Raw genomic sequence first — 17,500 nt, 5'->3', positions numbered from 1 at the left:
ATGTAATCCCTTTTAAGACCTTTTTTAAGACCCTTTCCATGCATTTTAAGACCTCATCGCAACTTTGAGTTCTAACCGGTTACATTGGCTACACACTTTACCTCACTTGACTATATTGATTGTAAGATAGCAAAACTAAACAGAGTGCAGACAGACTACTGAAGCCTTCTCTCCACATGAACTTCAACCTCTCTGTGAAGGTCAGGTTTAATGCAGTATGCTGCTTTGTTGCTTCTGTACTCTGTGCTCTTTCATTCCAGTAAAACTCCTCAGAAACCATTAGAAACCAGTATTTGACCAATAAACAAAACAATTGACAAAACTTTGAACTATGAAATATGTTAAACTTTGGTGAGCTTCAGCGGGGTAATGCCAAATAGGAGCTCCCTCACAAATACCCAGGGGTTAAATTGGGCTGGGGCTATCCGGGGCTAAGCCCTGGCACATAGGACGATGCTCTGACGTCATCACCCTCACACATTTGTCATATGTTTACAAAAAAGGATGTTAAGACTTTTCTCGTTCTTAATATAGACTATATTTAGGGTCTATATGTGTTGACTTTACTTTAAAATAGCAGATCTCTGTGACCGGATATAGTTTGGCTTAGACCCCGGCCCCACACGGTAAAACGCATACGCAAGCGCAAAAAAGTCTTCCGTTCACACGCATTCGATTCATTAACGTGTCCGTTCACACGAGACCGCTGGAAATGCTGGAAACGATGTAGTACATATGTCAGGCCTGTAAGTGGCGCTGCTGCCGCCACAAAATACACCAAAAGCAGCGAAGAAGACCCCGGAGCATGGTTGCCATGGTTGCCCTTCTGTTTATTCTCCGCGGTGGACGGCGTGTTCTCCTGCTGTATCGCTCAGGTAGTCCACCAGCAGATGAAAAACACCCACCTCTCCGCCTTTTCCAAGGAACGAGGGGACCGTGCGGCAGTTTCCGTAAAAAAAAATGTTCCGCCGGTCAACATGTCCGTTAAAGTTTAAATCTTCCGTACAAAATTAGAAAAGTGCCGGTCAGAGGTCTTCTTTGTTATTTATTGAGCTTTAAAACAAAATTGATAACGACTCTGTTCTCTGTATAATAATATAATAATATTTAATAAACGGTGACTGCCTCTCTTTTCCTCCCGCTCTTCTGACAGCCCAGCAGCAGACAGGAGACGCGGGGAGAGGGAGGCGGGCTATTTCATCGTTATCAGAAAATGATCATATAGGGCACACACGGAGCCGTTGGACCCCCAGAGCGTTGCGTATGCCAGTCTACCCACCTTGGGAACCGTTACCGTTACCGTAGTCGTTTAGTGCCCCCCCCCCCTACACAGAAAGGAGCAAGGCAACGAAACTTAAAATAAGAAGCCGCATTTTACGGCGCGCTATGCATGGGGCCGCCTTGGGGGGTTTCCCGACATGTCGTCTCAGTAAATTAAAGGGTGTTTCATGTTGTCGTTGCTTTGAACCTTCTTAATACCTTGGAAAATGCCGTTTAATACTTTTTAATAGCCTTAATTTCCGCTAAATTGATTTATCAACTTTTAATACTTTTTAAGACCCCGCGGACACCCTGCTATTAAATAACGTTTTAATTGATTGTATTATTATTATTATTATTATTAAAAACAATTCAAATTGAATGTGTTGTTATAATACACTTTACACAAGCAGTTTTTAGAAATAATTTTGCAATAAATTAATTTTGTTGTTTCCATTTAGAATAGAAAATAAAATATACTTGTTTGAACATAAGAAGTTATACCTGATATTTCAATGCAATTAATTCACCTTTTTTTTAGGTCGAAATCAGTATAAAATCAGAATGTGTTTTAATCTGTGGTCCACTCACCTGTCTGTAGTCCTGGAAGAATTTGAATGTTCTCTTCAGCTGCTGCACCACAGGAGGCTCTGAGGGAGAGGACAGAGAGTTCATCATCCATTCACTCACTCAGACCCAAAGTGTGAAGGCAAGGCTTTAAAGGCTGCATTACAGTCAAAGTATATATTGTATCATCTCTATTTACTGAAGTCACTATATCCACATTACTGGAGTCTATTAATCTAAATGTGTCCAAGCACCAACTTTGAACCCGTTGCACCAGAAATACGTAAAAAAATCTGTCTGGATTTGCAGGTTGAATTGAAGATAATTAAGGAAGTATAACATTATATAAAATTAAATAAGATACACCTTCATTAGGGAAATTCAGGCTTCACACAGGTAAGAATTCCCATAAATAACAACAACAACAATAGGATAAATAGCTAAATAATAAACAAACACAAAATTAAACACAATATCGCTGATTAAACCAGAAATATGTAAATAATACGTCTGCATTTTCAGGTTGAATTGAAGAGAATTAAGTAAATAGTAAAATAATCCGTTTATTAGGGAAATACACACAGGATAGGACCGGTAAGCGTTGACATAAATAACAATAACAACAATAGGATAAGGTAGGGAGTAGCTAAATAAAAACACCTGAACTTCTGAAAGAACATTCATCTGTTTGCAACTTATATCAAAACAGTGTTTCCCACAGAATTTGATTCTATTTGTGGGGGCACCGCACCGCAACCCCCACCCCCAACAACGTTCTTGTTGCTCTGTGTTTCGTTGTTAATGAGTGAAACACACCGGAGTTGAGGATCTTACAATGACCAATTACAGGGACATTCTCCCTGGAGTAACCGAGGGCTAAGTGCCTTGCTCAAGGGCACACTAGTAGTGGTGTTCCAGGCAGGATTTGAACTCGCAACCTTCCGATCATCAGCCCATCTCAGTATCCTCACTGGTCCTCACTGACCACCCAAAAAAAAAAATTATATATAAAAAAAAAATTATAATATAATTTTTTTTTTTTTTATGAGATCAATTTGTGGCGGACGATATTTATTATGGCGGCCCGCCACAATAAAATCAATGTATGGGAAACACTTGCAATATTCCAATTACTTGTATATAGATTATTCTGCACTATTTCTACTTTATTATATTTCTACTTACTCGCACTATTTGATCTGTGTTATTGTCTTGCTTTGTGGGAGGAGCCTCTGACCTCAGATTTTCATTGACATAACCACGCTGTAGCTATGAAGAAATCACAATGAAAGCCTTGAACAAAACCATTAAATCTGAAGTGCTTAGATCCCTTCCATCTGTAGCCTTAATGGGTCCTAAAAACTACAACTCCCTGAGGAGGCTGCGTCACTAACAGCTGATTACATCTGTCTGACCTTGAATAGCACCAAGCCACGCCGAAAGAAATCAATGTTCCTCAGACTGACGGCACATATTAAGGCCGATTACTCACAATTTATAGTGTTTGGTGCAAAAAACACAACGCAGGAGGATTTAAAACAAGATATTTTGTGTTTTTAGTTGTATTTTTGATCTTATTTCTTGCTTTCACATTACATACAATTGTTATTAGGTTCAATAAGACTTTAAAGACGTGATGTTTAACCTGGTATCCCATGCAATTTGTAAGTCAATAATATTTTCGTTTGTCAATTCGATTACTGCTTAATCATAATTCTCTCGTTTCATTATCATTTTTTTAATTGTTTTACACTTTTCTAATAGATCAAATCAAAAATGCATGCGTTCATCCTGCTCAAAAGGACATTTAAGAGGCCTAAATATGGACTTCCTCGAATTAAATAAAAGTAATTGAGTAATACAACTACACTAACTGACGCTAACAAAACCACTTCACGTCAAAGCTTGCCGAGTTTGATTGGTCGAGCTGATCCAACCCGTAGATAACCTAGCGATAGCCACGTGGCGCTAATAACACCCACAGCTGTCAACGTGCTAATGACTAATAATGAAGACTCCATTTCCCATGGGGCCGCGGGGCTCATCACAGCACACAGGACAAAAGCAAGACACACAGTAATTCACACACACTCTGCCTGCCTCTCTATCACATGCACGCGTCCCTCTCTCTTTCTCTACACACACACACACACGCTGAAGCTAGTGCCCTCTGCTCCATGGGACTCAATCCCCAGAGTTCATAGCAGCGTGCTGAAGCAGGAAGCGACGCCATCTGCTGTGGTGACGCGCTGACGCTTTCACACGTGTGGAGAGAGAGAGAGAGAGAGAGAGAGAGAGAGTGTGTGTGTGAGAGCAGATGGGGCAGGTAAAGATAGATCACGGTGGAGCAAAGGTTGGAGAAGACGGATGTACAGACTCGCACAAATAAAGAGTTACAGGTCAAACTGAGACGCTTATCCAAATGAAGTAACTGTTTCAAAGTGTGACACACACACACACACACACACACACACACACACACACACACTCACACACACACACACACACACACACACACACACACACACACACACACACACACACACACACACACACACACACACACACACACACACACACACACACACACACACACACACACACACACACACACACACACACACACAGTCTCCACAGAGTGATCCATCGTTCAAACACACACTGACACCAACACCTCGCTGCCAGGGAGTCAATAAAAACACACATGTTCAGAGAAAGATAATGGAGGACTCATCTGGACCGAGGCGGGGAACACACACACACACACGTCATCACAGCGAGCACATGTACTGAAGAAAAGCATCTGCCTGGTTGTTTTTTTGGACAAATTAAATTTCAAAATCGAGTCGTACAAAAAAAAATCCTTAACGTTTTTCTGCAGAATTGAACATTCTTCAATTTACAAGAAAAGTTCCGTTAATGAAAGAAAACCAGAAGAACAATGTGGAGCAACGCCACCACATAAATCAGAACACACACACACATGTTGTTTTTTTGGACAAATTCAATATCTTCCAGACACACAATCGAGTCGTACAAAAAAACAAAACAGGTTTTTCTGCAGATTTCAATTTACAAGAACAGTTCCCTTCATGAAAGCAATGACGGAAACCAAGAAGAATGTGGACCAACACTACCACAAGCCCAGAGGCGCACACACACACACACACACCAGTGTTTACACTCACCTCTGTCAAACTCATCTGGAATCTGCAGGAGAGATGAAAACAGAGATTAAACATGTGTACCAACTGCAGTCAACCAATCAACCAATCAGTGGACAAAACTAAGTATTGACGGATAAACATGTGGCACACTTATACAACGGAGGACTGGTTGATAATATATAGGACGAGGAGGACGAGGAGGACGAAGAGCAAGTGGAGAAGAAATGTAATCTATTATTGTCAAGAGGGAGAAGAGGTGGAGAAAATATGAGGAAGAATAAATATTAAGTAGGACGGGAAGAAGGAGAAGAAGAAGCATAACATATTAACACATCAATAAAAACAACATATGTGAAAACCAGATGAAGTAAAGGAGGTAGGAGGGAGGAAGAGGAAGAGGAAGAGGAGGAAGAGGAGGGAGGAAGAGGAAGAGGGGAGGAAACATGAATGAAGGACCTAGGGAGAGTAAAGAGAGGAAGAAGATGCAGGAGCAGAGGAGAGGCAGATTAAGCTCAAAGTGCAGTGTGTGGCGCCCCCTGGTGGCTAAAATATGCATTTGAATTGACCAGACAGACCAAATATATAATAACTTCTGCAGAGACTAAAAGTTATAAAAACATGATGAATGCTCAAAACTACAAACTGAGATACTTATATACAATATGTTATCATGCTGTTCACTACGTCTGTTATTTTCAACTGACTTTGCACCATGAGTGTTAAACTACGTTTGATTTCATTTGAAGTCATCACCTTGGACTTTGAGATATAATCATGTCCCGGGCCGTATCTTTTTATTGCACTCATAGGTAGAATGCAAAGTCGTATTACTTTACAGTTAAATTAGGAACGACACATTACCAAGGAATCAAAACCAGTGACATTCTACAATTCTCAATACCAATTTCATACCACGCTTAAAAAACACATCCCTTCGTAGTTCAACATATCCCAATAAAACCTTCGATTTGATAGATGATCTTCCTTATCAACATATAAACACAATGGTTAAAGAACGAATGTAGCAGAGTGTATGCAGGAATCCTGAAGTCAAATGCAAGACCTTTTTTAAGACCCTTTCCACACATTTTAAGACCTCATCGCCACTTCCACAGATGACATTTATTTATGGGTTTTTTGTCAAAGCACTTCAGATATTCATTGCTATCGGGATGTTAAGAGCCTTTCATGGAATATAACAAAAAGTGTATCTCGAGCCGGTTTCTCAAACTTACCTACCCCACCTTTAAGTATTTTTGGAATTTATGGTATTTTTGGGACTAAGTATATTTGGAATTTACGGTGTTTTTGGAATTTACGGTATATTTGGAACTTTAAGTATTTTTGGATCTTTAAGTATTTTTGGATCTTTGGACCCTTTCCATACATTTGAAGACCTCATCTCCACTTTGAGTTCTAACCGGTTACCTTGGCGACACACTTTACCTCACATTGACTATATACAGTATTGATTGTCCTTCCTCCTTATCTTCCAACCATTTGCAGTATTTTTGGAACTTTAAGTATTTTTGGAATTTATGGTATTTTTGGATCTAAGTATATTTGGAACTTTAAGTATATTTGGAACTTTAAGTATTTTTGGAATTTACGGTATATTTGGAACTTTAACTATTTTTGGATTTTTAAGTATTTTTGGATCTTTAAGTATTTTTGGATCTTTGGACCCTTTCCATACATTTGAAGACCTCATCTCCACTTTGAGTTCTAACCGGTTACCTTGGCGACACACTTTACCTCACATTGACTATATACAGTATTGATTGTCCTTCCTCCTTATCTTCCAACCATTTGCAGTATTTTTGGAACTTTAAGTATTTTTGGAATTTATGGTATTTTTGGATCTAAGTATATTTGGAACTTTAAGTATATTTGGAACTTTAAGTATTTTTGGAATTTACGGTATATTTGGAACTTTAACTATTTTTGGATTTTTAAGTATTTTTGGATCTTTAAGTATTTTTGGATCTTTGGACCCTTTCCATACATTTTAAGACCTCATCCCCACTTTGAGTTCTAACCGGTTACCTTGGCGACACACTTTACCTCACATTGACTATATACAGTATTGATTGTCCTTCCTTCTTATCTTCCAACCATGTGGACGCAGACTTGCATTTCCCCATAACGATGTTGTTTAACAACTGGGGAAACGGTCCTTCACGCGTTATCGAGCAGTGAGCGCGCGATGTCCTGTTCAGATGACGTCAAACCCAACGGGATGCCATAAATAAACTACACAGAATCACACTACACACCTACGCAATGATTACATTCAGGCAGACTGTAAAGAAAAGTGCATTAGTATTATATAAGCACAATGGTATACGAACGAATAAAACTAATTAACTGTTTCCTAAGAAGTGTGTCCTAGCTTCCCTTCCTCTCACTTCAGCGCCTCGTTTAAAAAAGAAGTTTAAAGACAATTAGCTGGAGGAGTGTGTCCTCCTGAAGACCGCGGAGCATGTGCCCTATGACTGGGGGGAGTTTTAGGGGGAGTGTGCCTCTGGGCTTTGAAGTCGGCCTGTTGGCTGGAAACAGGAAACAGCCTCACGGTTTATAATGTGTGAGAGCGGGAGAAACAGAGAGACTTCTTTTACAATATCTGCATCTCGGAGGAGAGGAAGAGCTCCGGTTCCCACGACCACAAAACGTCACGAGAAGAATACAAATGAAGATCATTAACTCAGACACTTTATCTTGAACTTAACGGAGCTTTATTTTGAAATTAACGGAGTTTTATTTTGAAATTAACAGAGTTTTATCCCAAAATTAACGGAGCTTTATTTTGAAATTAACGGAGCTTTAACATAGCTTTATTTTGAAATTAACAGAGCTTTATTTTGAAATTAACAGAGATTTATCTTGAAATTAACAGAGCTTTAACAGAGCTTTATTTTTTAAATTAACAGAGCTTTATTTTGAAATTAACGGAGCTTTATTTTGAAATTAACAGAGCTTTATTTTGAAATTAACGGAGCTTTAACAAAGCTTTATTTTGAAATTAACAGAGCTTTATCCTGAAATTAACAGAGCTTTATTTTGAAATTAACGGAGCGTTATCCTGAAATGGACCACAAAACGTCAGGAGAAGAATACAAATAAATATCATGAACTGAGACACTTTATCCCGGACTTAAAACTCCCTCAGAAACAGGGTGGTTTTCCTATATATCAAAGTGCAACTCCTACGGATATAAATAACAACGCTTTACCTGAACATTGAATAAGCGGAGCGTTGCTTTAGGTGCCACTTCCTGCTAATTAACACATTTCTGACGCGGCGCGCCTGGTGGGATAGCACGCATTGACTAGAGTGGCCGTGATCGCTGTGAACGCCACGGCGCAGACGGAATACAAGACGGACATTTTCTACATTTACAGACGAACTAAGTCTCTTGACTGTGATAAAAGACACTTTATAAATAGTAATATATATTTCTCTCTCTCTCTCTCTCTCTCTCTCCTCTCTCATCCTCTCTATCCTCTCATTCTCTCTCTCTCATCTCCTCTCTCTCTCTCTCTCTCATCTCTCTATCTTCCTCTCTCTCTCATCTCTCTCTCTCTCTCTCTCTCTCTCTCTCCTCTCTCTCTCTCTCTCTCTCCTCTCTCTCTCTCTCTCTCTCTCTCTCCCTCTCCCTCTCTCTCTCTTCTCCCTCTCTCTCCCTCTCTCTCTCTCTCCCTCTCTCTCTCCCTCTCTCCCTCTCTCTCTCCCTCTCTCTCTCTCTCCCTCCCTCTCTCTCTCTCTCTCTCTCTCCCTCTCTCTCTCTCTCTCTCTCCCTCTCTCTCTCCCTCTCTCTCTCCCTCTCTCTCTCTTCTCTCTCTCCCTCTCTCTCTCTCTCTCTCTCCCTCTCCCTCTCTCCCTCTCTCTCTCTCCTCTCTCTCTCTCTCCTCTCTCTCCCTCTCCCTCTCCCTCTCTCTCCCCTCTCTCTCTCTCCCTCTCTCTCTCCCTACTACAGTTCCCAGACAGCAGCGGCACACGCCAGCTTCCTGTTTAACAAGTGTCAAAGAGACTAAAGGTGAGAGAAGTGTGTGTGGAGTGTGTCGTCTGGACAGGTGAGATAAGTGTGTGTGTGTGTGTGTGTGTGTGTGTGTGTGTGTGTGTGTGTGTGTGTGTGTGTGAGCTCTTTGAAGAAGGCCATCCTCTCAGACTGTAAGGAAGTGAAGGCAGCGAGACGAAGAGCGTCCATCTTTCCACAGAAACACCTCGTTACACATCTGGTGTTTGTGGGAAGCATTCCAACAATCACAATTATTTCATCAGTATTGACTTCAAGGGATAAGATATATGTATGCTTTGCACTTTTGTATTTAAATAAACGGAGCACTGCGTCCTGCTGAATAAACCTTTAAATCAAAAGTCTGCACGCATTTTAAAAAGGTCAATAACAAGATCGTTGCAGCAGAAATTTGCAAAAATGAATAAAGAATAGACAATTATCAAGGAAACTAATGACTAAGTCCACTAATTGAAAAGTATTCTGATAATCCTTCAATTAGGTACTAAGTTATACAAAAACATCCCAAATTGTGGTTTTAGCCTCTCGAAAAATGTAGATTTGCAGCAATTTAATATCTAAATAAACACTTCCATGCTCGCTTAAAATAAGACTTGAAGGGTTAAAAAATTCAGATATTTTGATCTTTGAGCCCTTTAACTTATTGAATGGGTTTTTTCCCCAAATAAGAAATTGATACTCATTTGAAGCTTATTAATATAATAAAGTGAGTGTTTGAAACTAAAATAATTGCATATAGCTGGTTTTTCTGTTTTATACACTTAAGACTATTTCTTCTTGCTTTTCTTTGTAAAACCTTTGAGTTGTAAATGTGCTTGGAAAGATAAGATACTGCAGCACAGCATTCATCTCTATGTTCAGAAACTCTGAATGCTCTTGCTTTTCCTGCAGGACGTCGAGTTAAGAGTCTAAAAATCTCTTTTCCCGGCTCCACGGCTTAAAGTCTGGGTGACAAAGACACAAAGACACTTAGCAGGAAGCCGTCCCGACACATCTCGTGATGTGAGAGAAGTGTGTCCTTTGAAGAGGGAACACCTCCGAAGAGAGCCGTCTGAGAGGGCAGCTCCATAAAGAGGAAGCTTTACTGTTGGACACACTGAGGATAATAAATGACTAACTCTAAGTTTAATCTATCCACCTACCTACCTACCTACCTACCTACCTATCCACCTACCTACCTACCTACCTACCTACCTATCCACCTACCTACCTACCTACCTACCTACTACCTACCTACCTACCTACCTACCTACCTACCTACCTACCTACCTACCTACCTACCTACCTACACCTACCTACCTACCTACCTACCTATCTTGTTCAGCATAGAGTACTAAAGTAACGAGTCCTAAAACGTAGAAACTATTCTCTGCAATATAGAACAACCAATGGTAAGATCACATTTAAATCCTTGTCTAATACCCAGTGTGATGCTAAGAAGTAGGGATGGGAACGATTAATCGAATATTCGAAATTATTGAGAATATGATTGTTTTTTTTGGGAGGGGTGCCTAAGTTGATTACATATGATCAAATGGAATAATTCAATGTATACGCCAGGGCCATGGCTACGTGTGTCAGGTCTAAAGGTGTGTGTTGCTCACCGGTCCCTCACTGCGGGCAGAGCTGCAGGTTCTGATCACTCTCTCTCTCTCTCTCTCTCTCTCGTCCGGTTATACTTCACTTGTGTTTATGTCCAAACCCATCAGATCTAGCTAGTTCTAGCCAATGGTATGGCTGCGTCCCCTCCCTACACGCAGATCACGCAGACTCAAACCTCATCTTTGGCCCAAATGCGGCGCAAATGCGCTCCGCAGCCGTTGCGAGGTTCGGCGCTAACAGTTCATGAGCGTGCTCCCCCGCCCCTGTCAACACTCGCGAAACATGAGTGGCCAGCCTAAACAACAATAAGCGCTGCTTGGCAACCGTGTGTGGCGGCAAAGCACATAGACATTTTGACAGGAGAGATTTAGTTTTGCCGGTATTCAACATATTTGACCAGTCATAGTCCGGTAATTATTTACACTCTAAGAAGAGTCCTGCACAACAGACATGGCGTCAAAAAGGAGTAATGTGTGGAAATATTTCGACCCGGTTAGTGAGTGCGGTGTAGAGGTCAGACTACATGCTATACCTTGCTATACCCACAACCTCCGTTCCAGCTGAGAGGGTCTTCTCTACAGCTGGCTGATTGTGAATCGCACATGAAAGCTGTAGGCTGTCAAACTGTGATCACCAGTTCAATACATTTGACAAATTTGACTTGGTTTCTACACTTATTTGAACATGTATTTATTTATTTCCAAAAGTTATTGAAAAAAAATGTGGAAATTGTTTTTTTGGAATATATTTTTTTTACCCAACTTTTTTTTTTTTATAGGATATGTCTCGGTAAACTGAAATGCACGAATATACATTTGCTTTCAAATTCCCATCCCTACTAAGAAGCTAACTTTCTAGTTTAAGCTACAAAAACAAACTAATCACTCCTGCAGTTTTACAAATGCATCGTATCTGCTGGGTGACGGCACTTGAGGAGGGGAAGTGAAGGTCGTTAGTGATCACAGGAGGATCAATTAACTCTTTGAAGTCTGTGCAAAACGCTCCTCTCAGACGGACCTGATGTCTCAGATACATGAGGAGTGTGCTGCAGCACCTCAGAGGAACAAAGGCGGGAGAGATAAGTGTGCTGCTTCCTCACTCACACACATTCCTGAGAAGTGTGTCCTTTACAACAGGAAGAGGAACAAAACACACCACAGATAAAGAAGGGGAAAGCAGGAGGAAGTTCACAGAGACATGTCGAAAGTGTGCTGACGGGAAGAAACACAGGCGCTGACAGGTACTGTGCAAAATCACACCTGTAGAGAGAGAGAGAGAGAGAGAGAGAGAGAGAGAGAGAGAGAGAGAGAGAGAGAGAGAGAGAGAGAGAGAGAGAGAGAGAGTGTCAGTAACACTCACCACGTTTCCTTGATCGTCTTGCGAGTTGGTGCCTAAAAAAGAAAGACAAAAGTTAATTAAATAAATGTTAAGGGTTGTAAAAATAAACATTTAAACTCATACAAGTTTCTAGAGATCAATATCTAAAGTCACGTGGCGCAAAAACTACATTTTCGACAGATCAAAACGTTTCAGAGCTCCTGGTCTGCTACTGACAGCTGTCATTAAACCACACACACGGCACTCTCAAACAAAATCAATTACTCGTTGATAAAACAGTTCGTGATTCAATTGTTCCACATTTAGAGGCATTTCTTTGTTAAATGTGATATTTAAAATGAGGGGGGGAACCATGCTCAGTCATGTATAAAAAAAAAACTGTGATATTTGTATTAAAATTGGCAATTTTGGGTGGTTTTTGCCCCAGATGTTTGAACACACCTTGCATTTACAGACACAATCAGACCCTATGATTGAGTTGAGGGGTTACCAATGACCTGACTGAGGGAGGGGTCAACAGAAAACTATTGCACACAGTTCAGACATTAAATAAACAAATGGTTAAATATCTTCCAGCTTTTTATACGATAACGTTCTGCTTTCCTGTGGTCAATAGATTAATCAATAGTTGCAGCCCAAATATAATATACAGACAAAAGACAACATGTTTTTACTTTTCCTTAACAATAAGGCTGTTTTCAGTCTCTCTACTCTACATGCAACTCACTTCAGTATTTCTCTAGCTTGATCACATTAATAAACACCTGCATGAAAGGTCAGAGAGATACAGAAAACACCTGTAACTATGATCATTAAAAACCAGTGTTTCACAAACCTATCTGCAGGGGAACCAATCAGAAACAGGCTGATGTATTTGTTTTGTTTCCAGGTTATAATCCATAATCTACTACAACTTTAAAGGATTAATATCACAAAGCCGAGGCATTCATAAATCCCAAATAACAAAAGAACAATAATCCCCATTCAGTTAATCCACATCGGAAATAATCCATGAAACGGGCGAGGTGAGGAGAGAAAGTAAACGTTAAAGTAAGCGGGAGTAATCCAACAAAGAAAATGGGTGATATTTAACTTCCTAAGCATCCTAAGAAGTTTCTGAAATGTAGAAAAATAAACCGACTGCTCCGTCCATCAAGCAGAGGAAATAATCAATCATCAATTCCCAGTAATCCACTGATGTCACATAAAAAGCAGGAAAATCCAAACGAGGCTTCCTCCGTCCCAGGAAAACATACTGACTTTAAGGTCACTAAAAATCTAAAATCCCCAAAACTCAATAAAATCCTTAAAGTCCTCTTCACTGAAAGCCAAACTGCAGGAAAAATGGGTCACTAGAAGTTAAAACTCAAAGTTAAACTGCCTTCATATATTTTCTACCTGACAACTGAATTAAGAGTCTCTCTGTAGTGTGACTCCTCGCTGACAGCTAGCCCCACCCCTTTGTGGGCGGGGCCTACACACAGGAAGCAGAGGGGGATAGACAATCAAAACACTTGTTTACAACATCACTGTGGAGACGGTTGGGAGGGGGCGGGGTCAAAGGATCTGTCAATCACATTTTGTTCCCTGCAGCCAGAGGAGAAGTACTCAGATCTTGTACTTGAGTAAAAGTAGAAGTACTCAGATCTTGTACTTGAGTGAAAGTAGAAGTACTCAGATCTTGTACTTGAGTAAAAGTAGAAGTATTCAGATCTTGTACTTGAGTAAAAGTAGAAGTACTCAGATCTTGTTCTTGAGTAAAAGTAGAAGAACTCAGATCTTGTACTTAGTAAAAGTAGAAGTACTCAGATCTTGTACTTGAGTAAAAGTAGAAGTACTCAGATCTTGTTCTTGAGTAAAAGTAGAAGAACTCAGATCTTGTACTTGAGTAAAAGTAGAAGTACTCAGATCTTGTACTTGAGTAAAAGTAGAAGTACTCAGATCTTGTACTTGAGTAAAAGTAGAAGTACTCAGATCTTGTTCTTGAGTAAAAGTAGAAGTACCAGAGTGTAGGAATACTGTGTTACAGTAAAAGTCCTGCATTCAAAATGTTCTTCAGTGAAAGTAGAAAAGTATTATCATCAATATATAGTGAAAGTAGCGACAGTAAAAGTAGTCATGTGCAGATTGGTCCATTTCAGATTGTCATATAAGATATATATATATGATTTATCATGAATTGATCATAAGTGTCTCAAAGCTGGTAAAGGTGCAGCTAGTTTGAATGACTTTGTATACTGCAGGGTAGCTGGTGGATTTACTCCAGGTGGAACTAAAGTCTGATTTAACACTTGATTAGATTTCACATCATTCATCCAGATCTGTAAAGTAACTAAAAGGTATTAAATAAGTAGAAGTGCTAAATATCATAACATGGAAATGCTCAAGTACAAGTCTTGCAAATTGTACTTGAATACAGTACTTGAGTTAATGTACTTAGTTACTTTGCACCTCTGTCTGCTGCTAATTACAGGGCTTCCAATAACTTCCAATTAAAACTCTTTGCAGATTTTAAAGACTTATTTAACTCGGCATAGTTTGAGATGTTAAATAAAATAATGTCCATTTTTCTTCCTGCACAAAAAAAAATAAAACCAAGCAAATTCAACGACCCTGGTTCACAACGGTTTCCCCTTAAAACGTTTTTTCTGGTTGCATCTATTTACAGGGGTCCAACACCTTCCCAAACATCAAATTAAAAACGACATTTTAAATACTTTTCAAGCCAATTCATCTCAAATTCAATCACCGAAATGTCCTTATTTGAGACACAGATGCATGCATTAAAAAATGATAGTGTACTAGAAAAAACACCTTTTGGTGGTAGACTATGATCCAACATACATCTGTCCTTATTGTGAAAAATACACAGTATTATAAATACACAATATTATAAATACACAGTAAACACAGATTATAAATACACAGTAAACACAGTATGGAGGAAACACTCGAACAGGTAGACCACTTTTTTGAACCAAGAGCTACTTTGAAAGTTGCCAGTCTGCCGATATCTACCAGTCCAAATAGAGAGGGGGGCTGGGGGGCTAGCGAACTGGTCAACTGGGGGGGAGCCTCGCTGCGGGGACACGGCGGACCTCTGTCGGTGCAACTTCAATGATGCCTTTTAAAAACATAAAAAATGAAGGGCGGTGACGGCCGTCAGCGAATCGAGTCGGCCCTTGACGACCGGCCCTTGACGACCGGCCCTTGACGACCGGCCCTTGACGACCGGCCGTTCTGTGATTCTCCAGATGGCCATATGCCATACATTTTTGCATACATTCACAGTAAATATTTATTCAGTATGATCGCTGTCTAACAGAAGTTAAATTAATTTCTCACTTATTCTGACAATGTACTTAACCCCAAATAAAAGAACCCAATAAAAGAGTTGTTAAATAAAAGTGAAGTCACGTTGTAATAACAAGAACTCATCTCTCTCGAGTTTTATTTTTCAGCTTTGCCAAAAGCCACTGTGTGAAGTGTCCTTCCTGGTTGCCGTCCGGAGTTCTCCAATATGGCGGACCATCTCGCACATGCCCAGTACAGATCGGTAGCTGACAGGCCAGTCCGGAGGGTGGAAAATACATACCGGAAGTAAAAAAAGACGTGCAACGGGACGGTGTTCCCACGGGAAACAACACTTAAAATATGAAATGAAACAATCTCATCTCTTAAAATTCACAACTTATTATGTATTCACGTGTTTAACTCTGTTACACGCAACGAACAGAAGAGCGTAGGGCAGAATTAGGAGGGAATTCCGTCTCGTAGCTTTTGGGCACTGTTTTGAAATGCCGCTCCTAAATGACCCTTCTCCGATAAAGCCACGCTCGCATTGCAGATGCGACAGATGGACTTTGAATTGGAGCAGATAAAAAAATAATCATCCTCCCACTCGGAGTGAAATTATATATTTTGGGCTTTTTGCTTCTGCCATAATTGCGGTCTTGTTGCCACGGACAACGTCAGCGAACCACTGCCCACCAGCCACGCCCCGACACATGGGTTCACGCCGGCCAATCACAAAGCTTTGATGCGTTCAAGTGCATTATTCTGGCACAGGAAGATTACGTTACAGGACATTAACGATAAAACAGAATATTGTTGTTCTATTTTTAGACAAATCTCGCGATCGACTGGGAATCTCCCCGTGATCACGATCGACTGGTTGGGCGCCCCTGAGGTAGACCATCCCGACCACTCCTCTGTATTATAACTGCATTATACTTTTTAAAAATATTTAATTGTGCTACTGTGTATCAATGTCATAATACATCACCTGTATCCCAAAGAAGATGTCAAAACCTTAGATATCGTGTTGAAATATGCTGCTAAACAGCATTTCCACCAGGGGGGGGTCTTGCCGTCATTTGACGCTCTTATTCAGCTCGGAACGCCCCGGAACTCGAGCCGAGGGCATCCAAAAAAAATTGAGAAGATCGAGAGTTTTTATCGCTTGAAATAACGAAAAAGGACAAGGACAAGGACATCCCTCTGTTGGAGGGGCAAAGGAGTCTGGTGGGATTATTTTTGCGTCAGCAAAGCTCGTTCATGTGACGAAAAAAATAAAAACAACGCCGCATCTTCCAAGGACCGTGCCCCCCCCCCCAGTGAGTGAAACGATACAGACTTTTTGCAGTACACACTGTATTATAAATACACAGTAAACACAGTATTATAAATACACAGTAAACACAGTATTATAAATACACAGTATGGAGGTAACACTCACCGAACAGGTAGATCATGCCCACGGCTCCTCCGACCCCCATTAAAGCCGCCAGTCTAAGAACTATCTTCTTAGCGTAGGCCGTGTTGTCATTCTGCTTCTTCTCTTGCTTCTGTTCTCCCTCCTTCTCCCCCTCACCAGGCTGGCCCTAAACAACAACAAGATATTAGAATATATTAATATTGTGTTTAACAAAGATAATGCAGGGGATTTAGCCTGAAATGAGTGGTGATGAATACTACCCGATTACATCCTAATACTCAAAGGTGGGGTAGGTAATTCACTTCAGAAACCCTTGCTGTTATATTCCATGGAATGCTCTTAACATCCGGAGAGCAATGAATATATTAAATGCTTTGACAATAAATCCATTAAAACATTTCATCTGTGGAAGCCGTGGTGCTGTAAAAAGCACGACCAATCATCTGAGCCGGCCCGGCTAAAGTAACTGGATGGCCTACCTGCCTGTCAGCCTTCCATCTGTGCACAAACTTATCTCGTGCCCTCATTGGTCATGTGCACGTTCGTGTGTGTTGGAGGAGGGGCTCTGTAAGGAAGTCTGAAGGAAGGTGCAAATTTTTTTGGGCTGCGAACTTTCTAATTCTAGCTCACTCAAGCTGGTTTCTCAATTCTTACTACCCTACCTTTGAGTCAAACACAGATCACTTATATTATAAATATATATAATTGTTTTGTTTTAAATGGTGTGCAGGAGGACGCTGGCCCTGGGACAATAACAACAAATAAAAACAGTGAACAATTTGCACATACAGTGAGTGCACGCGACTAACGCT

The 17,500-nt window shown here is 40.4% G+C and overlaps 1 protein-coding gene across 1 annotated transcript in view; it reads right to left on the bottom strand.

Moving 5' to 3' along the window:
• Positions 1 to 16,850, bottom strand: part of timm50 (translocase of inner mitochondrial membrane 50 homolog) — a 32,887-nt gene extending 16,037 nt beyond the window's left edge. The window contains exons 1-4 of the mRNA XM_079679655.1: positions 16,710 to 16,850; positions 11,993 to 12,024; positions 5,016 to 5,037; positions 1,852 to 1,910 (exon numbers count right to left, since the gene is read on the bottom strand). Coding sequence (XP_079535781.1) covers positions 1,852 to 1,910; positions 5,016 to 5,037; positions 11,993 to 12,024; positions 16,710 to 16,749 — 153 coding nt within the window. The 5' untranslated portion in view covers positions 16,750 to 16,850. The remainder of the gene's footprint in view (positions 1 to 1,851; positions 1,911 to 5,015; positions 5,038 to 11,992; positions 12,025 to 16,709) is intronic.
• Between the last annotated feature and the right edge of the window lie 650 nt (positions 16,851 to 17,500).

Source organism: Notothenia rossii, assembly GCF_949606895.1.
Source record: "Notothenia rossii genome assembly, chromosome: 4".
Lineage (NCBI taxonomy): Eukaryota > Metazoa > Chordata > Actinopteri > Perciformes > Nototheniidae > Notothenia > Notothenia rossii.
The sequence above is the reverse complement of the archived record's forward strand: the minus strand, read 5'-3'. Positions and strand labels throughout refer to the sequence as shown.